Raw genomic sequence first — 20,966 nt, 5'->3', positions numbered from 1 at the left:
ACTTGAAAACTGAGAGAGATGTGTTTGGTTTTTTTATTCACATATTTTCATTCACAAGATCTTCCTTTTAATTTTCAAACCCTAACAATGAAAGATCAATTATGGGGGTAACTCAATCTCTCTAGATTAAATGTATTTATGTTTCTTCAATCAAATGGGCTTTCCCCACCTAATTGTAGTCTACTCAATACATTTTTCAATACACCAAAATACTTCCTAACGCTCAGGAAGTATAGCCAATGATATGATCTAGCCTCTGAAAGTTCACGTGATGATGGATTTGGTTCTGGCCCTTCCCAGAACTTCTTTGAGGAAATCTTGGTCATCTACACATCCCATCCTTCCACTCAGTCCCAGGGAAGTGGTGAGCTTCTCCATCAAGGACATGGATCCCCACTTACAATTAGTGGACTCCAAGGGAACAGACACTTATAAACTGCTGACCTGGGTCCAGTAGAGACCTGAGCAGAGAGAGATGCCCGTAACTAGTGCTTTGGAGCAGTAAAAGATTTTGTATAAATATTAATAGAGAATAAGGGGGAGATTAAAAGTGGTCCCAGCTGCTGTGGTTGTGTTTGCATACACCATGATCTGGGCGAAATCTGTTCCCTCCATTACTCCATAACTGAAGCGCTCTCTCTCTCTCTCTCTCTCTCTCTCTCTCTCTCTCTCTCTCTCTCTCTCTCTCTCTCTCTCTCTCTCTGTGTGTGTGTGTGTATGTCTGTGGGGATTGCTCTAAATGTGAATCACAAAGTTAAGGTGTCCACAAACTGCCACTTCTGAGACTGTGGGCACCTTACCCCTGACTCTCCCACTCTGACATGTTGCTGTTGCCTGCCTCTGTTTGAGAGGAAAAAAGGTTTAGTAGCACAGTTTTTAGCTATGGCCAAAGTAATGCAACCATTAGATTTAAAGAGTCTCATTTAAATATTCAGTCAAAACTATTTTTCTTAAGAGCAACAAGTCCTTAATTCACTCGGTAGCAATCTAAGAGTCAAATGCTGCTCATTCTCCTCCACCCTGTTTTCTCTTTCAGGTTCACACGTGGTGCTTAGACAAACTCAAAATGAGGAAACACCGACATTTGCCCTTGGTGGCCATCTTTTGCCTTTTTCTCTCAGGCTTCTCATTAACTCGTGCGCAGCAACAACCAGGTAAGATCCAGAACTGTCTCTTAAAACTGTTGTAAAAGGAGCAGCGTTCTCTGATTTCAACCCTTAGCCCTCAGGAGCTTGCTTTAGAGCTTAGAGATGCCTCTAGGAGCCAGCTAAGCCGATCATTGCAAAATGTTCATCTAGTTTACAGATCTTCTCAGACACTTTATTCAGTGAGAGATGGCTTGCTTTTACTAGAACTTGAATTTGATATCTTGAAGTTGGTTCAGAAGTGGTTGATTCTTACACAGAGCATGAGCAGAAAGTTTGTATCACAAATATTTTACCATTGGAACAGCTTTTCTACATTTCTGGCACGTGTTAATCTCTGAGTGCTTAAAACCAGAAGACAACCATTGAGAGTAAACATTGATTTCCTTGGAAACAAAACACAGAAAGTAGTACCCTCTCTCTGTAGTCCGGACTCAGAAACATTTGTCATCAGCAGTCATCTAATCTCTTAAAAACCAGTTTCTCCAAACCATTAAAAAAAAAAAATCCATCCTAATGAACCCAATTAAAAATTTGCTTGCAGAGATTGAGAAAATGGAGAAATGCTTCATGCATTGTGAGCTCAGAGGATGACTAGGTCCCCTCTCCTTTGCTGAGAGAGCTCACCCCACTAGTGGTTAGATGGAGGGCAATGGGCGCCAGCTCAGTGGAAGGGGATCATTGGTTGGGCATCAGATCAGCCCGAGGTAAGTAGAGGCCAGGAGCCAGCTGTGATCAGCCAGCCTGGCCACCATTGCAGAAGGGCAGTTCCCACACCCTCAGCCTCCAGCTCCCATTGATGAGGGCCCACTGGATTTATCTTTGAGAGAGAGAGAGAGATTATCTCCAACACCCATGAAGGCTTTTCTGGCCCTAATAAATATGCTAAGGTCCCTTTCCTCATGCTAAACCATCTGAGAAGCATGAGGCTTTGCCTTTCTCTACAGTAACACAAGTCATCTTCACTTAAGGAAGACTTATTTACTATGTGCATTTTTCTTGGAATTACCCAAAGCATTGGAGGCTAGTTACTATAAGACAGCAGTAATTTTCACTGTTCCTTCTCATTAGGGCTCTGCTTTAGATCCCAAAAGTGAAGACTGAATTTATAAAATGATGGCTACTCACTCGTGATAGGCTATCCCTCCTGTCTGGTCAAGTGAGGGTTGGGGTTCAAAGTGCCACAAAAATCGTGCTTGAGATAAAAAACACCCTGGGGGATCCCCCCCACCCTCCCAATCCTGGACCTGCCCCAGAACAGTGCAATCAGTGATTATGTAGGGAACTCAGGCCAATGACTGGGACTTTGAGTCTGAGGTCCAGGTCCCCACTCCTCAGGTAAGTCAGCCTGCCTGTCTGCATTGCCAGTGAGGTGTGGATTGTTTAGTGAGAGCATAGTGCACGCTGACTTAGTTTAGGAAGGCTTTGCGCTGATATGAAGTAACTGCTTGAATAGGAGAAAACTCTAAACCAATGTCTTTTTTTAAAGATATCAGAAATGGTGCCGCTGCCGATATAATATTTCTAGTGGATTCCTCTTGGAGCATTGGAAAGGAACATTTCCAACTTGTTCGAGAGTTTCTATATGATGTTATAAAATCTTTAGCTGTGGGAGAAAATGATTTCCGTTTTGCTCTGGTCAAGTTCAACGGCAACCCACATACCGAGTTCCTGTTAAATACGTACCATTCCAAACAAGAGGTCCTCTCTCATATTTCCAACCTGTCTTATACTGAGGGAAGCAATCAGACCGGAACAGGATTAGAATACGTAACACAGAACCACCTCACTGAGGCTGCTGGAAGCAGGGCCGGGGACGGAGTCCCTCAGGTTATCGTAGTGTTAACTGATGGACACTCGGACCACCATCTTGCTCTGCCCCCAGCGGAACTTAAATCTGCTGACGTTAACGTGTTTGCAATTGGAGTTGAGGATGCAGACGAAGGAGCCTTAAAAGAAATAGCAAGCGAACCGTTCAATATGCATGTTTTCAACCTAGAGAATGTCACCTCCCTTCATGACATAGTAGGCAACTTAGTATCCTATGTGCGTTCATCCGTGATTCTAGAAAGGGCTGGAGGCACAGAGGCCCTTAAAGACATCACAGGTAATGGCAATGTCGCCGCCACGCTGCTGCCCGCCTTGCTGTTCCTTGAGATAAGCTTGGCTCCCGCTGGCCTTAAAGCACCACTATGGCTAAACCATGGCGGGTGGATCAGGGAAAGGAGCATTCGCAGGTTTAAAAACAAAGGTTTGAATAGTCTCTGTAGTTGCCTTCTGAGACAGAGCACTCACCCACATCAAGCAATTACACTTTAACTCAAAAAAACCACATCCCACAAAAGAAAGCGTCAGTGTGGCCACTTGTGATGGGAACAGAGGGGCCATCTCCTTAAAGAAGGAGATGGGAAAGAGTGAGGATGGAGAGAGAAAAGGTATCTGCTTTAGTGTCCAGTAGGATAATAAGAGAGCGCCTGTCTTTTGCTCCATGGAATTTATTCCAGAGAATTGGTGGAGTTAGAATTGTTAGAAACCTTAGACATGATCCAGTCCAAGTCTATCTGGAGGAAACGGAGCCCCAGAAGGTAAGTGACATGCAGTTAGAGAGAGCCCAGCTGGAGGCCCTTAGGCCTTGACTCTGAGCCTGGTTTCTCACGTGTCCATGCTGCAACCATGGCTGTGCTCACAGAGGCTCTCCTGACTCAAAAGCCCTGTCAGTGCCGCTTGTAAGTACTGATAACGCTGACATGACACTGACGGGCTGTCGCACAGGGGCATGTGTAGAATGAACTGGCTGGCAAGTTATTTAACCAGTCAAGCCTGTGAGCTCTCTCTGCAGTGCTGAATGTCTAAAAGACCAATAGGGAAGGAATCTGATAAGTAAAATGTCAAGTGTACCGTACATGGCAATTTTGACCAGTACATGGCTAGGCTTCTTCATCAGTGATAGGAAGGGTGGGGAGAACTGGTCCATGAAGCCAATGGACAATGGAGAACAGGGGATTTTAGGAGCATGAACAGGAAGTGAAGGGGAAATCCAGGACCTTAGAGGAGAGATGAGTTCCAGGGGTGAGACGCATGTCCTATGACATGGAGGGCAGAGAGGAGAAAGGGAAGCAGGGAGACTCAGTGTCTGGAGGACAGAGCAACTGTCTTGGGCAGGCAGAGCTTGGTTATAAGAAGGGTTTGAGAACTGACCAACCCCAAGGTGTTTCATTAGGTTGTTCAGAGAATGGTTTTCCCAGTGGTTCCCTGTGATTTCAGGTTTGATGGCATGAGAGGAATAATGTCCTACCAGTGGGCCTACTTCTCATAGAGAGGAATGAGTGACAGGCTGGATTATTTCTATTTAATATAAAACACTCCCCTCCTTTGAATGACATGCTTCCTTTCTGTGTTAGTGTTGATCCTACCAGATTACAGGAAAAGGACATGGAACCCTCGGAGCACCGCAAACCAAACAGTCCCCGTTGCATGAAAATGACCTATTCCATTCGATACACTATCCTCAGAATCCATAATTCACTGGTCATTGCATTTCTGAATATAGGTATAATAACTAATTTATGTCAAAAATAATAAAGAGGATCAGTAGAGAAATGGAACATCTTTATTGATGCTTTGGCCAAATCAGGAAAAAGAGTGGATGAATTTGCCTTTATGTTCAATCACTGTACATATATGAACAGATAATTAAAGTCTGAATGCTAAGTGAGCTATCAGCACAGCATGTTTCCACACTGATGATAAACCTTTGTTTTTATGCCGAGAAAGCATCTCTGTCTTCTAGCGTCCAAGCCACTAGCAGCACCAGGGTGGACTATTAATCCATTTATGTTGCCTTTTCTAATTAACTTCACTTTGCAATTTCTCTAGAACTATGGCCCACTGCATGCTCCACAGAAAGATAATAATAATAATTCTTTTGCTTATCGTTTGGGTTAAAGTAATTAGATGGGAAGGCATTACAGAGATGTCTAATGAGGTGGGGTAATTTCTTCCCATTACATGTCCACTAGGTAACTTTTCCCCAGAAATATGTGTGTGTGTGTGTGTGTGTAAAATGTGAATGATTGCCAATGTTCTAAATGTACTCTTCTCAACCAATCTCTAAAAGTTGTGTTTTTAAGTGGATATAGGATACAAAAGCTTTAAACTAAAGTGAAAACTAAAGATGATCTATATTCAGTGAGAAATCCAGCTTTCTTTTCACTGAAAAGTATAAAGATTTCAAGAACTCAGGGAACCTATCAACCATTTTGCATTTGCATAGGAAATGCAAAGGTGCCTTTAAATCTATCTTTACAGAAAGGAAGCAACCCGTGAGTAAGGAAGGCATTGTGCCATGCTCACGTGCTCAGGAGAGCAGTGTTGAAGGAGCCCTTGATTTTTCCAGGGACACTGCAGAAGTTTTCTGTAGAAAATGCCATGAAGGGTGTGAGATGTGAGCCAGAGAGGCAGAAGGTTCACAGTTTCATTTCTAGGTAGAGCTGATTACCCTTCACGTCCCTATGGATCACTGGGGTGCCTGCCGAACACAAGAACCTGGCTCTTGTGTCTTCCTGAGGCTTCGGCTCTCCTGGATAACACAGCATGCCCGTGTGTGTCCCATCATGTGTGCATAAGAGGACAAGGTTGTTTTTTTCAGTGATGACAAATTATCCAACATTTTTCTATGACCTGCAGCTGTTCAGCCTTTGAGAAGAGAAATATCCAAGGGTTTTCCCTCAGGGTTTATTGCTCTTAATGTCTACCATTGCAAATTGCAATAAAAGTAAGTAATAAAATAGTAAGAAATACGTCATCCTATGATAATTTCTATTATTCACCCTGGGATCATCATTAATTCCTCTTTCAAATCTCTCCCTATGCTACATATATGGCAAACCTTCCTTGGTCCCTCAGGGTCATTGGTTCAGGCCTGAGAAATGTTGAGGAATTCTTCCATGTGATTGGCAGAACCTCAAGTCAGGTGATGACGTGAGATATCTCATTGGCCTGTTCCGTAGTCACACTTGCTGGTATCACCCTCCCACAGATTCTTAAGGAATCCTAGGTTTTGACTAAAGAGTGCTGAATGTTTTTTGTATTCTTAGCAAAGGCCCAGTCTTAATTTTTCTGTATACAATGATTAAAAATGCAAGATCTCTATTATTCTCAAGAAAAATTATGCTCATTAGACTTTATTATCAGTTAATCTTAAAAGATCTTATAAGATATTCCCAAGTTAACATCTACCCTATGCTAGGAATTCATCTGTAAAGATGTTGTCAGGGATTATGTGTATTTGAGGAAAGGGTGAGAGATACTCTGATTTGAGTATCACTGGCTCAGCTTTTACAATGAGAGAGCTTGGATGAAAAATATAATTTCACGGTGGCAAAACTTTTCAATTTCCTGAGACAAGATTTGTATTCCATTTCTGCAGTGAAAATAAAAAGCAATTTTGTTGGCACAAAAATAGTTTTAAATAGAAGATATTTAAAACAGTCATTAAGAAAATCAGAATGAATGGTCTTATTTATAATATAATTATGCCCAAACTATAGTTTTCTAAAATCTCCGAATGTAAATGCCATATATGTTCATTTGAATCTCTTCCTATTCTGTCATACACTTAAGTTATCAAAAAATCTCTCACCAGAATAATTTTGCTTTTCCTATAGTTTAAATTAGTCTGATTTCATATTCTAGCTGAGCCTTTGAAATATTCTACTCAGGTTTGTAGACTTATTGATTGCTCAGTGCTTCTATGAAATTCCAATTCTTAGTGTCGGAATGGAAGTTTCTTATTGGCCATTTTTATGTCCATTAATATAACCACAGATTTAATTATGATTAAGGGTTTATTAGGTGCATATGGTCCCACTGGGCAAGCAATTTAGGATGTCATAAAAACAAAGTTGGATAATTATGTCATGACTGGTTTCATATCACTCTGCTTAACATTGTTCTGCATTATGTGACTGAATATAGAGGCACTAGCAGAAGTACATGAGCACAACATCTAGCCTAATCCCAGACCTGCATTGGAGTTTCACACAATTAATCTTTTTATGAGAAAATAAATTCGACTCAAAACTTTATCAGAGTATTTTGAAAATTAAAACTTGAAGTGCCATTTGAGATCTACCTTTCAAATTAACAAAGTTGCATGTGTGCAGCCATCTGAAAAAACAAAAAACAAAAGAAGACAACAGTTGCTCAAGAATCCAGCCCCTGAATCTGACATTACATTTTGTAGCTGTGGATTTAGATAAAAAATTCTTTTTTTTTTTAAATAAAAAATTCTTACAATCACTTGAGGATAATAAGAGAAACGCTCCCAAATTGGAATTCAACTCTGAACCTTAATTAATGTCCTCCTTTATTTTATCCTGTGGGTATGGTAGTGCACAATTCTATGATACTGTATTTCCCTCCAAATTTAGTAGAAAAATTTTAGAATATGCACTCATGATTTTCACCCACAGAAAAGTGAATGTGAAAATCTGCCCTACACAGATAGGACAAATGAAAATATAAGATAAAGGTTCCTATTTTACATTATCAATTCCAAGAAGTTGCCTCTTATTCATTCCGAATGCAGAACGAAAAGAGAATTCCACATTCCCTAATCAACATGTGTTTTGTTTGTTTGTATTTCGTGTTTCTTATTGGTTTCCAAAGAAACATGTCAGGACACTGAACAATGCATGTGGTCACTTGTTCTAACGCTTTCACATTTTTGCATTTCTTTCTTTTCAAGCACAAGACTCTGCTGACATTATTTTCCTTATTGATGGATCAAACAACACCGGAAGTGTCAATTTCACAGTCATTCGCGACTTCCTTGTCAATTTCCTTGAGAGACTCTCAGTCGGAGCTCAGCAGATCCGAGTGGGGGTGGTCCAGTATAGCGATGAGCCCAGAACCATGTTCTCCTTGGACACCTACCCCACCAAGGCTCAGGTTCTGGATGCGGTCAAAGCCCTTGGGTTCATTGGTGGGGAGTTGGCCAATATCGGCTTTGCCCTTGATTTTGTGGTGGAGAATCACTTCACTCGGGCAGGGGGCAGCCGTGTGGACGAAGGGGTTCCCCAGGTGCTGGTGCTCATAAGTGCCGGGCCTTCTAGTGACGAGATCCACGACGGGGTGGTGGCGCTGAAGCAGGCTAGCGTATTCTCTTTCGCCCTCGGAGCCCAGGCCGCCCCCAGGGCAGAGCTTCAGTACATAGCTACCAATGACAACTTGGTGTTTACTGTCCCGGAATTCCGTAGCTTTGGGGACCTCCAGGAGCAATTACTGTCGTACATTGTTGGCGTGGCCCAAAGGCACATTGTCTTGCAACCGCCAACCATTGTCACACAAGGTACGTATGCTCTTCTCACCATCCGAAGGGGTTGCGGGCTGTTTTGTGTGTTGGCTTTTGTGGAAGGAAGGCGGGCACCTCACAGAATGAATCACTTGAGGAGGACCTGTAAGTACCACAGCTGAGCCCTCTGGAGGTGAGCTGGCTCTTGGATCTCATGTCTGGGATGGTGGGGTGTCTAAAAAGCTGAAGATGTATGAGTGAGTGGAAAGTCCTTGTCAGTCTGTGAGGCCAATTCAACAGACCTGCTCCTTTGAGACATCAGACATCATTGTGTCATCTCCTCATCGTGCAGTCATGCTAGTGGTGGACCGCAAGGGCTCATCACAGTCCTGGGAAAATGACTCCAGGGAAAGGGCGTTGGCTTCTGAGAGCCAGGATGTTAGAGGTGTGCTCACAGATCCCTGGGGGCTGTCTCCCAAAGCCCTCTGTGTGCTGAGTATTGAGAAGTGCGCTTCTGCTGGAAATGTATTACAGAGCCCTCACGTGGAGTAATATTTAGGAGAAACTTTTTCCTGCACCTGTCAAATTTAGTAATAGTTCTTCTGAATGGAGACATGATGACATACACACAAATATGGGTCTTTGGCAGGAAGACCAATAGGAGCCATTTAAAAAATATAGAACTAACCAAGTCCCATAAATACAACATGTAACAACTGTGGGAGTTAGGAAGTGGATCTCAGAATTTAAATAAGAATGCAATGGTGCTTGATGCAAGGCAGTTAAAGAACCAGCACACAGGTGTACAGTGATATGAGCTGTGGATGCCCTCCATCCATCAGAGATCTTGTTACAATGGCTGCAGGCATGTAGTTGGGGAGGTTAATTAGAATCGACATGACATTACATTCTGAAGATCCTTTTGATATTTCCAGACATCCCTCTAATGGGAATACAATCCACTAAGGTTTCTCCGGGCTTGTACATTTTTGGAAACAAATACCCGATTTCCACAGGTTTTGTAAACACTGCAGGAGCGCCATGGTGAACTGGCCTCTGAGCCTGAATCCCACACTCACCAGCTGCGTGATGATGGGCTGAGGACATAGGGATCACACTTGGTGAATATATAGTTCTGTTCCAGGCAAAGTTTCAAACTTTTTTATTTTGGACAGCGTGTTGCCCTCATTTCAGTTTTCCTAAGCTAACTAGCTGATTAAGTGTTAATTCCCAGTTTACACATCATCTTTAATCTTTGTGATTAGTTTTTAAATATTCACCTAGTACTCTTGGCTCTCTGGTTTGAGCCCAACAGTATTCCAGGCCCTGGAGTTACAGGCTGGTGACCAAGACTAGTGTGGCTGCTGGCATGTCAGAGTATAATGGGGAGATAGATGACAAAATTATAAACCAGCGACCACACCAAATATTCCCCAGTGAAGAGTTAGATGAGGACACTACAGGGAAGTCAGGGTGAGCAGATTTGGGGCTTCAGGTGTGGCTGCGGGGAGGGAGGATGGCGTGGAGCCTGAGGGAACTGGAGGGATGAGGCCAGGAAGGGGGCGGTGAGTGGGAGCAATGGGGCCAAGAGCTTCAGATGGGGTGGCCAGGGAAGGCTGGCCCAAGAGGGGTATGAAGAAAGGAGGCAAGCAGGTGAGGAGCAGAGGGGAGAGAGTCCCAAGTGGCTGCCTACAGCACACAGGAGTCTGGTGCCTCCCAGTGGGTCTGGTGATTACTTGACAAGAGAGAGAACAGCTTTCCTGTGGGCACGTGGAGTGCGAGTGAGAGGAGCATGGCATTGGGGCTGACATGGTTGTGGGCTGAGAGGAGAGGTCTGGGAGTGTGGATAGGGAGAGTCAGGCCTGAGACCAGGCTGCAGGCACTGTGCTTGTACAGCTGGTGAGGAAAGGAAAGTTCTGAAAAGAAGCCTAGGGGAGCAGTCAGTGACAGAGGGAGGGTGCTGGAAGCCAGGTGAGGGCAGTGTGAATCCAGGGAGACAGAGATCGCCTGGGGCCCGAGCCGCCAAGAAGCTGATTAGGAGGAAGACATGGAGTTATTGGTGTGGGGGAGGGAGGGTAGGGTATGGTGGGTGCAATGGGAGCTGAGGGCCTCCTCCCACCTTAATTTGCTGTGTGACAGCTTTGAGCAGAGTGCAAAGCTTGCCAGGAGTGTCTGATTGAGGGAAGGGCCAGGGAGCTGGGGTCAAGGCCCTGAAGATGGAGAGAGGGAAGTGTAGTGTGCAAGGGGCCAATTGGGAGTCAGGGTGAGCAGATTTGGGGCTTCAGGTGTGGCTGGAGGATTGGAGCCTGAAGGAGCTGAAACTGACAGATTAGTGGAACCTCAGGCTCACTTCCCAGCAAGGAAGTCCCAGCAGAACCAGTTGTAAGAGCAAAGAGACTCTGCTTGGGTAGGCAAGTCATGAGCAAGGGGCTGCCACTCCAGCAGGTGCCAGGAGTAGGATGGGACAGGGTGTGTGCTGATTGGTCTTTCTAGAAACCCATCACATGTGGTGCACACCTCATGCTGAGCATAGGAAACTGCACATAGGGTATCAGCATCAGCTCCTCCATCTGTGGTTATAAGTGGGGGCGTTTGTGAGTGCATATAGACCCAGGTGTGCTCGCTGTCCTTGTCTGTGTGTGAAAGCAGGCATATGGCTGTTTGTATGGCTCATACATGTCCTCCATAGAGCAATGGAGGGGGAAAAGAAGGTGGGCATGGGACACTCCTGTGTTTCAGCGGCAGGTACAGTGAGATCCCCAGGCATCTGCAGGTCTCCAGGAGAGCTGAGGACTCGAAATGTATTGTTTACATCACAACTTGGCACCAAAGCCATGGTCTTTGTGTGCCTGCTCCTAATGCTTGGTGTCTGTGTGCATTTCCATGTTTTCTCTTAAAGAGAAGAGTGTGGACCGATAAATGTCAGTGAAGTCACATGTGCTACATATTATTGATCTGACCACACAAGTGACAGGGGCTCCTTGTGGCCAGATCATGACTGAATAAACGGAGCCCTCTGGCCTTAGCTGTCAGCACTGGTGTTCCTATAAGTCTGGACGCCCTGCCGGTTTCTGGGTGGGGTGTGATGGGCTGATTCAAGTCTTTGGTCCCATGACTCAGGCACTGCCCACTCGGTGACATGCAGGGCACAGGGGCCTTGTCCAGGTGTCCTTGCTTTGTGGTTTGTCTTTAAGTAATCACATGCTTACCACGAGACTTAGAGCCTTCACAGCACAAGCTCCGACTGAAAAATGCTCTGTGCCATTTACTGGTTTTGACACTGGTTTCCTTTTTATAAGTTTTATGATGCCAAGTAATTGGTGTGTTACTTCCCCTGCTGCCTGAAAAAATCAAGGCAAGGAGACTAGAACGGAAGGAATGGGTGTTTGCGCTCTTAGCATTTGCACTTGGCAGTAGGTGCTCATGAACTCACGATTGTGCCACAGGGGCCTCTGAGCCTCACTGATTGCTTCCTCCATTACCCAAGCTGTGGCCTCATTCTGGCCTCGCAAACCCACGCCTTAGATTTATGGCAGGAAAGGGCTTCCTGACATTTTCAGTGACAACATGCTAATCAGGTGACTACTGAAACGAAATCTGTTCTTGGGCAATAATTTTGTACAAAAGTGCCGAGTGGGTGGGGGATGTGCCATCCCATAGGGCTGTCATTCTCCTATGTGTGTAATGACAAGCTCCCCCGCCTCACATCACATTAGCCAGAGCCAATGGGGAAGTCCTTTAAACAGAATGAACTGTGTAGAGTCATAGTTGAATGTGGTTGGTCAGACTGCTCTACTCACCTTCTCATGTTGTTACCTACAGTCATCGAAGTCAACAAACGGGACATACTTTTCCTGGTGGATGGCTCATCAGCACTGGAACTGTCCAACTTCAATGCCATCCGTGACTTCATTAGCAAGGTCATCCAGAGGCTGGAAATTGGACAGGATCTCATCCAGGTGGCAGTAGCTCAGTACGCAGACACTGTGAGGCCAGAGTTTTACTTCAGTAGCTACCCCAGCAAGAGGGAAGTCATGACTGCTGTGCGGAGAATGAAGCCCATGGGAGGCTCGGCCCTGAACACAGGTGCTGCTCTGGACTTTGTTCGGAACAACCTGTTCACTAGTGCGGCAGGGCACCGGGCCGCCGAGGGGGTCCCCAAGCTCCTGGTGCTGATTACAGGTGGTAAGTCCCTAGACGAAGTCAGCCAGCCGGCCCAGGAACTGAAGAGGAGCAGCATCCTGTGTTTTGCAGTTGGGAGCAAGGCTGCCGACCAGGGGGAGCTGGCGGACATGGCCTTCGATTCGTCGCTGGTGTTCACCCCGGCTGAGTTTCAAACTGCCCCTTTGCAGGGCATGTTGCCCAGCTTGCTGGCACCTCTCAGGACCCTCTCCGGAACCACGGAAGGTACGGCCAGGGTGGGAGGTGTCCGACACACCACAGGGTGGTTTGCCGGCTGAGCCTTTGAGAAACAAAACGAAAGAAAGTTTTACTTGTGTTCAGTTAAGGGACAACTCTGAAGTGGTGGAAGCAAGAGCCACCCATGAGATTTATTTCAGGTTTCCAGGTATCCTGAGCAGGGAATTGTAAGACTTAGATAACCTATGATACAACTGCATGTCTTAAGATGTCACATGAGATTGCAAGCCTTCAAATGTCATAAGAACCATCTGTCTCAAATTATAGGTTCAGGGTCACCTATCTTCGAAGCTCCTAGTTGAGGAGGTCAATTCTCAGTTCCTGTCCTTCATGAGGTTCCAGTATTCTGTTTCTCTTGGTGACACTTGCCTGGCCTCCTTTTCCCACTACCAACATGTAGCCTGGAATCTTCCTCCCCAACCAGGGTAGAACATTAACCCTCCCTCCTCTCTCTTTAGGGATTTCTTTCAGTGCAAAGTATAGTGAATGAATAGGGGTGAAGAGAAAATCCCAGTGGTTGTTCCAATCGCTCATTTAACATGATTGTCAGTGGGAAGTTATTTTAAAACACATTCTAGCAGTCTATGAGCTTATGAATTGAATAAATATAATTTGCCGTCCTCAATGAAGATGAATACCATGGAAACACTTTTCCACTGAAAGAGTGTTCAGTGTACAACCCATGTTGCATGACCCATGTTGCATGTTGTATGACCCATGTTGTAGGACCCATGTTGCATGAGTGCATGTTTTCTCTTCATGCTCTCTGGTCTTCTAAAAGCCTCTCTCTCTCTCTCTCTCTCTCTCTCTCTCTCTCTCTCTCTCTCTCTCTTTCTCTCTCTGAATGCCTATCTCTCTCCCTCTCTTTTATTTTCTTAAAAATTCTAACCCACCTTCTCATAGCCAAAGTACAATTTGATAGAATAAAGGATAAAATTAGTTGTTAGGTTTAAATTTCAGTGAGACACCAAGGAAGAGATGGGAAGTAATTTTTTTAAAGGACATGTACTAAATGTGTTGGGAAAACACTCTAATTTGAGAATTACACTTTTGATTCTTCATATATACAGCCAAACATAGCACTAAGACTGTATTTTCACATGTTTCTGGGATCCTGTGATCTCACCCAGAGGGATTCCCATAGGTACCCTTTTGTATTAACATCTGGCAACCCCGTGATGCCCTTTTAGGAAAAGAGGACAGTAGGAAATGACAAATGGGTGCCCGTAGGAATCCCTCAAGATGAGAACAGACTAACAGTGTTGAGTTTTTTAGTCATAAGGGACTCATGTTCTCAGGTTAACTTGGGTTAACGCTTCTAACTTATCTGTAAGGGAAATCTCTGTGAATGCATAGAGGTGAACCCTGAGGACCCAGGTGAACTTGGCTGTGAACCTGATTCAGAGACACGAATGAGGCAGAATTTGATGTCATTCTTGCAAAATTTATTCTCGAGGAAGGATGTTCTGGTTCAAGGACTCTGATCCTTTTTGTTGGTTGAAAGCACTCTACCTTTGGCGCTGTGTCTCTCTGTGAGCCAATTTGGTCTCATAAACTTGGCTATGGCATACCTCATAGCACTGGTAGCCACGGAGGGAAAATATGCGCACCTCTGCCATATTTTACCAGACGGATATGCTTTGCCTCACTGATGTCTTATGTCTTGAGTGTTGTCATGTGTGCACTGATTGCAGGCACACATGAGTGTTTGTGTCTCACTTTCTTTTCTGTGCTTCACTGCAGTTCACGTAAACCCAAGGGATATCATCTTTCTTTTGGATGGATCACTCAACGTTGGAAAGACCAACTTCCCCTATGTGCGGGACTTTGTAATGAATGTAGTTAACAGCCTTGATGTTGGAAGCGACAATATTCGTGTGGGTTTAGTGCAATTTAGTGATACTCCGGTCACGGAGTTCTCCCTAAACACGTACCAGACAAAGTCAGATTTGCTTGCTCACCTGAGACAGCTGCAGCTCCAGGGGGGGTCAGGCCTGAACACGGGCTCGGCCCTGCGCTATGTTCATGCCAACCACTTCATTGAAACTGGCGGCAGCAGGATCCGTGAACACGTCCCGCAGCTCCTGCTCCTGCTTACGGCTGGGCGGTCTGAGGATTCCTATTTGCAAGCCGCCAATGCACTAGCCCGTGAGGGCATCCTGACCTTTTGTGTGGGAGCTAACCAGGCGGATAAGGCCGAGCTTGAGCAGATTGCTTTTAACCCGAGCCTGGTGTATCTCATGGATGATTTCAGCTCTCTGCCAGCTTTGCCGCAGCAGCTCATTCAGCCCCTAACCACATATGTTAGTGGAGGTGTGGAGGAAGTGCAAGTCACCCAGCCAGGTAAAGCTCTCCCACTGCTCGGGGCTCCCTCCCCTGGCAGGCAGGTGGCCCAACCCAAACTCAATGGAATGGTGAACCCTAGAAACTCGACTGACTTCCTTCGGTTGAAGTATTTTGATTGGGGGTCTGAGACACTGTACCAGCAAGTTTACATTCTCTATATAAAGGGTGTTCATTGATGAAAGCAAGTCTAGGAAATTCAGCTTACATTCTTTGCATCTTATCCCACCCTTTATTCAAAAGCTGTCTCCTCCACCCCCAATGCCTGTGAAGATTCTGGTGGAAGTGAGAGGGTGTAGATAGATAGAGGTGGGTTTCCTGTCACACATGAGGATGCCTTGGCATCAGTTAGAAATCATAGTTCTTTTCTTTAGATGGCTTTTTTTTTGTTATATTCAAAATCTGCTGTATCTAGACAATTATTTGTTGTAAACTCAACAAAGGCTGCCACTTTATGTGGCAGTAACATGATTTCCAAAGGAAGTCTTGGATAGTTGTTCTTTTTGCAAATTAATTTGATGGTGAGAGATATCAAGTACTGGATCTTGCAGTTGACATCACACGGACAGGTAACAAGACTGAGACAACCAAAACCTAATCGAATGAATTCCCATTGTGTGAACTGAAAATCATGTTCACGTTATCCAGTGTAGTCCCATATGGGTGGTCATCCTTTTTTGTTGTCTAAATACAGTAGCTTGGAAAGCAGTGACAGACAGCCTGCCTGACCACAGAGCAATGAGATACTCCATTTTGGGTCATAATCCATTACCTTCAATTTAATGAAAAGATAATCCAGTTAGAGCTGATCATCGACTCAGCTGATAATGTGTCAACTCAGTTATCCCTGTGCAATTAACCTACATCGGCCTTTTTCATTAGAGATAGATTAATTTTTAGACAAAAGGACAATAAACATGATTGATAATTTATAGTTTGAAAACACTGTTTGTTCTCCTCGAATGATGGCCCCTAGTGTATCAATAGAACTCTGTGGGCTTGTCCTTGTCTTGCTCTGTTGAGAAGCTCTCAGATTGGGTAGGTTGACTTGTTATTTTGGTCTTTTGCAAGTATACACTGCTTTGACACAAACATTTAAAAAATGTTTTTTTTTAATTGATTTCAGAGAGGAAGAGAGAGGGAGAGAGAGAGATAGAAACATCAATGATGAGAGAGAATCACTGATCAGCTGCTTCTGCACACCCTCTACTGTAGATTGAGCCCACAACCTGGGCATGTGCTCCAAAGAGAATCAAACTATGATCTCTTAATTCATGGGTCAATGCTGAGCCACACTAGCTGGGCTGAAACAGACATTTTACTGACAGCTGGCGAGGTTCTGCCTCCCTTGTTGGTACAGTGATCGTCAGATGAATTGGGTGAACTGTTACCAAATGCTGGTGGTGCTGGGCTGATGTCAGTTTGGTGCCTGTTATATTCTTGAACCTCACGGTGTCCTAACCTCCTTTTTCTTGTAGAGAGCAAGCGAGATATTCTATTTCTCTTTGATGGCTCAGCCAATCTTGTGGGCCAGTTCCAAGTTGTCCGTGACTTTCTCTACAAAGTGATCGATGAGCTAGATGTGAAGCCGGATGGGACCCGAATTGCAGTGGCTCAGTACAGCGACAATGTCAGGGTCGAGTCTCATTTTAATCAGCACCAGCATAAGCCCGAAATCCTGAGTTTTGTGAAAAGAATGAAAATCAAGACTGGCAAAACCCTCAACGTGGGCTATGCCCTGGAAGATGCACTCAGATCCATTTATGTGAGGTCCGCCGGGAGCCGGATGGAGGATGGGGTGCCCCAGTTCCTGGTGCTGCTGGTGGCGGGACGCTCGTTTGATAGTGTGGAAGAGCCGGCACGCCTGCTGAAGCAGAGTGGGGTGATACCTTTCGTGTTACAGGCCAAGAATGCAGATCCTGCCCAGTTAGAGCTGGTAGTACCATCCCCCGCCTTTATCCTGGCTGCGGAGTCGCTTCCCAAGATTGGAGAACTTCAACCACAGATTGTGAATCTCCTAAAAACAGTGCCAGTGCCTTCACCAGGTATGGCATAGGAATTCTGGTTGTACCTTCAGCTTAGCTCTTCAGGGTGTGGCTTGATGGTGGGCTACTGGCTCCAGGTCCTGAGATCGAAGCCATCCTTGGGTTTCCAGGGAAGGTGGAAGACTAACAAATGGTTTCTGTAGGAACAATGAAATATGACTTTTCCTTCCTCACTTGGATTTTCCAACTGTTCTTTAGGACAAAACAGGAAAATCAGGGTGATTATTTGGAAGGACATGAGAGTATCCTATACAATCAAAGGGTAATATGCAAATTGACCCTAAAGGCAGAATGAGCAGGAACAACCGGTTGCTATGACGTGCACTGACCACCCGGGGGCAGATAGATGCTCAACGCAGGAGCTGCCCCCTGGTGATCAGTGCGCACCCACAGGGGGAGCTCTGCTCAGCCACAAGCCGGGCTCACAGCTGTGAGTACAGTGGTGGTGGCAGGAGCCTCTCCCGCCTCCTCAGCAGTGCTAAGGTTGTCTGACACATCCCCCGAGGACTCCTGGGCTGCCATAGGGATGTCTGACTCCCCAAGGGAGTGGGCCTAAGCTGGGAAGTGAACATCCCCTGAGGGGTCCTGGATTGCAAGAGGGCACAGGCCATGCTAAGGGACACCCTCTCTCCCAAGTGCACAGATATTTGGGCCTCGAGTTTCACAGTAAGATACATGATAAAAATTTAGACATATTAGTGGTCAAAAATCCTTTCATCTACAATCCTTTTTATTAAAAGCTGAGAATCTAGAGTGTCTGCATTGACTATTGGTCCCACAAACTGTTGGTTTTGGATTGTAACCTGGACATCTGGGTTACATTTTTCCCCCATTGATCCACTGTGACTTGTAGCAATTTATTTGAAACCGCCAAGTATAAAATGTTACTGGTTATGCAGTCTCTTCCACCCAGATCTCTCTAGCCCTCAGTGTTTTTCTTGAGTACACCTTTGAGAGTTTATTGCTCAAGACTTGAACAATTCTAAAATGAAAGGGCTATCTATATAAATTAGTGAGTTTGTTTCCTCCTGTGGCAAGTGGAGTGGCTTAAAACAAAAGGAATTAATTCTCTGACAGTTTTAGAGGTGAGAATTGCAAAACTAGTTTCATTGGGCTAAAAGCAAGGTATCAGCAAGGATTGTAGATGAAAGGATTTTTGACCACTAATATGTCCCTCTTGGAGGTTCCTGGCCTTTTCCAGTTTCTAGACACCACCTGCATTCCTTGGTTCACGGCTCCATCCTCCAGCTTCAAAGGCAGAGGCATAGTGTCTTCTCTCTTCTCTGACTTCTGTTTCCCTCCTCATATCTTCTTCCTCTAAACCTGATCCTCTTGTCTCTCACCTATAAGGACATCCCCAAAGCCAAGTTCTGGGTATTCTGAATCGGACATTCTTCAGCCCACCACCATCAGTAGTGGAACTGTCCCTCTCAAATCCTGTGTGAGTCATTTGGGCTGTCTTCCTTCCAGGTTCAGCTGGAAAGGATGTGGTGTTTCTACTCGACGGCTCTGATGGTGTCAGGAGCGGCTTCTCTCTGTTGAAGGATTTTGTCCAGAGACTGGTGGAGAGCCTGGATGTGGGCCCAGACCGAGTCCGTGTGGCCGTGGTGCAGTACAGTGACCGGACCAGGCCTGAGTTCTACCTGAATTCATACATGGATCAGCAGAGCGTGGTCGGTGCCATTCAAAGGCTGGCACTGCTGGGAGGGCCGACCCCCAACACTGGGGCCGCTCTGGACTTTGTCCTGAGGAATATCCTGATTAGCTCTGCCGGAAGCAGGATGGCAGAAGGCGTTCCCCAACTCCTGATCGTCCTCACAGCAGACAGGTCCGGGGATGACGTGAGAGGCCCCTCAGAGGTCCTGAAGAGGGGCAGGGTCGTGCCCATTGGCATTGGCATCGGGAATGCCGACATCACGGAGATGCAGACCATCTCCTACATCCCAGACTTTGCTGTGGCCGTTCCCACCTTCAGGCGGCTGGAGAATGTCCAGCAGGACATCTCCCAGAGGGTGACCCAGCTCACCAGCGAAGAATTGCACAATTTGGAGCCGGTGTTTAGTCTTCCATCGAGGCCAGGTAAGGAGGGGACTCTTGGATCATCATTCCTTGAAACATCCGGTGCTACTTTGGACTGTGGCCTGCACATTTTGTTTCTTCTATTTACACCTAATTTTGTGAAGAATTGGGAACCTTGTTTGGTTTTTAGAAATGGCAGAGGCTTGGGGAGATGCTGAGATTCATGTTTTTGGCCAAAGAAAAGGCTGAGGAAGGGCATGTGCCTCGCTGACAGTGTAGGTGCTCTGACTCTGCATGAAGGCTTTTGTGTAGGTATCCAAAGGGCAGAGCCACCTCATCGATAACAGCAATTCAGTGTGGTTCTGAGCTGCCGGAGGGAGGTCAGCTGGCAGCCTTCCATGACCAGGGACGGGGTTAGAGCACAGGCTCTTTGTCAAGCTGAAACACAGTCTCTGAAATACCGGTGTTTCCAGAGCCAAAGTGTGAGGATTGTGTTGGAATTTTCTTGGTGCTGAGAAGTGTCTTAGCTGGCAGGAACACTGCCAGGCTATGTGATGGTATTTATCTTATATCCTCCTTCCTATCTGCTTTCCTTGGCCTAGTTACAATAAACTATAAAATGGTGGGAGCCTGGCCACTGAGAAGAAAGGGGACTGAGATATGGCCACACCCTCCAAAAATACCTAGCAGCGGCCTGTCTTCTCTGGGCCCCAGGTGGGGAGAGAACTGTGGCTTCTCCCTGCGGTTCATGTTCTACAGGACACCATCCATGGCCTCATGGCATGGAGCAGGGGGAAGGTAGGGAGGAGAAAAAGCCAGGGATAAAAGTGGGATGCAGCATACATGCCTTTGGGTAGACGAGGGAGGTGAGGCTGACGGACACAGTGCGAGGGAGGGGTGTCAGCTTCTCCTCGCTGGCGTCCAGGCCAGAGAGCAGCACGTGGATTGTTCTAAAGGGTTTGTCACCAGATGAATGTAGGCATCATGAGGTAAACAAAGGGAAAGAGCTTTACCCCTAATCAATGTGCGTGGTGCCTCCAGCGCAGTGGGGCCAGAGCCTTTTGCACAGCATAGCTGCAGCGCCTGTGTCCTGAGAGCGCCCTTTGGAAATGTCGGCATCAGAACGTGCGGCTCCTTTACCTGAAGCGCAAGCCCATGTTTCCATAATAACAGGATTCCTGCTCACTCACATTCCCTCTTTCAAGTGACTATATCCTTCCTCCTCCTTTCTTCCCACCCGCTTCTTCTATGCTCTTCTCCCTCAGCTTAGTCTGAGATGGTGGCTGGAATCCCATTACTCTGAGAAATGTAAGTAAATTGGAAAAGAACTCCCAGAAGCACCATGTGGTCCATCCCAGCACCGGTATCCCCAACTCAGCTTCCCTCCTGTGCCTGTGGTGACCCGCCTCTGCTCCCGGGCTCTCCCGTCACCTGATCACCTGATTCTTCTCGCTCCTGCATCACCAGTTCTCCACTGAGGATGGGAAGGTGGTTTCCTTCATTCTGCAAACCTGTCGCTTTCTCTCTGTGTCAAACACTCTCTCATGGTGCCCTGCATCCCCTCCAGCAGCGCCTCAGTCTCCTCTTAGGTGAGTTCCTATTATATATGCCCTATAACTTCACTCTGAACCCACCTCTCTGCCCCTCACTCTTGCCACTCCACCCAGAGTGCTCTTCTCAAGGCCCCTCCAATGCATTGGC

At 45.9% G+C, this 20,966-nt stretch overlaps 1 protein-coding gene across 7 annotated transcripts in view; it reads left to right on the top strand.

The window, feature by feature from the left end:
* COL6A3 (collagen type VI alpha 3 chain) overlaps positions 1-20,966 on the top strand; it is a 72,495-nt gene that overhangs the window by 9,872 nt on the left and 41,657 nt on the right. For 2 of the 7 annotated variants that reach the window (XM_045575831.1, XM_036421270.2), the window contains exons 2-8: positions 1,037-1,154; positions 2,635-3,252; positions 7,894-8,496; positions 12,262-12,846; positions 14,602-15,201; positions 16,680-17,246; positions 18,717-19,325. In XM_045575831.1, coding sequence (XP_045431787.1) covers positions 1,067-1,154; positions 2,635-3,252; positions 7,894-8,496; positions 12,262-12,846; positions 14,602-15,201; positions 16,680-17,246; positions 18,717-19,325 — 3,670 coding nt within the window. In that variant the 5' untranslated portion in view covers positions 1,037-1,066. The remainder of the gene's footprint in view (positions 1-1,036; positions 1,155-2,634; positions 3,253-7,893; positions 8,497-12,261; positions 12,847-14,601; positions 15,202-16,679; positions 17,247-18,716; positions 19,326-20,966) is intronic. The other 5 variants (XM_045575830.1, XM_036421274.2, XM_045575832.1 and 2 more) reach the window with 5 other exon arrangements.

The sequence above is a fragment of the Pipistrellus kuhlii genome, unplaced genomic scaffold, assembly GCF_014108245.1.
Source record: "Pipistrellus kuhlii isolate mPipKuh1 unplaced genomic scaffold, mPipKuh1.p scaffold_m20_p_7, whole genome shotgun sequence".
NCBI lineage: Eukaryota > Metazoa > Chordata > Mammalia > Chiroptera > Vespertilionidae > Pipistrellus > Pipistrellus kuhlii.
The sequence above is the reverse complement of the archived record's forward strand: the minus strand, read 5'-3'. Positions and strand labels throughout refer to the sequence as shown.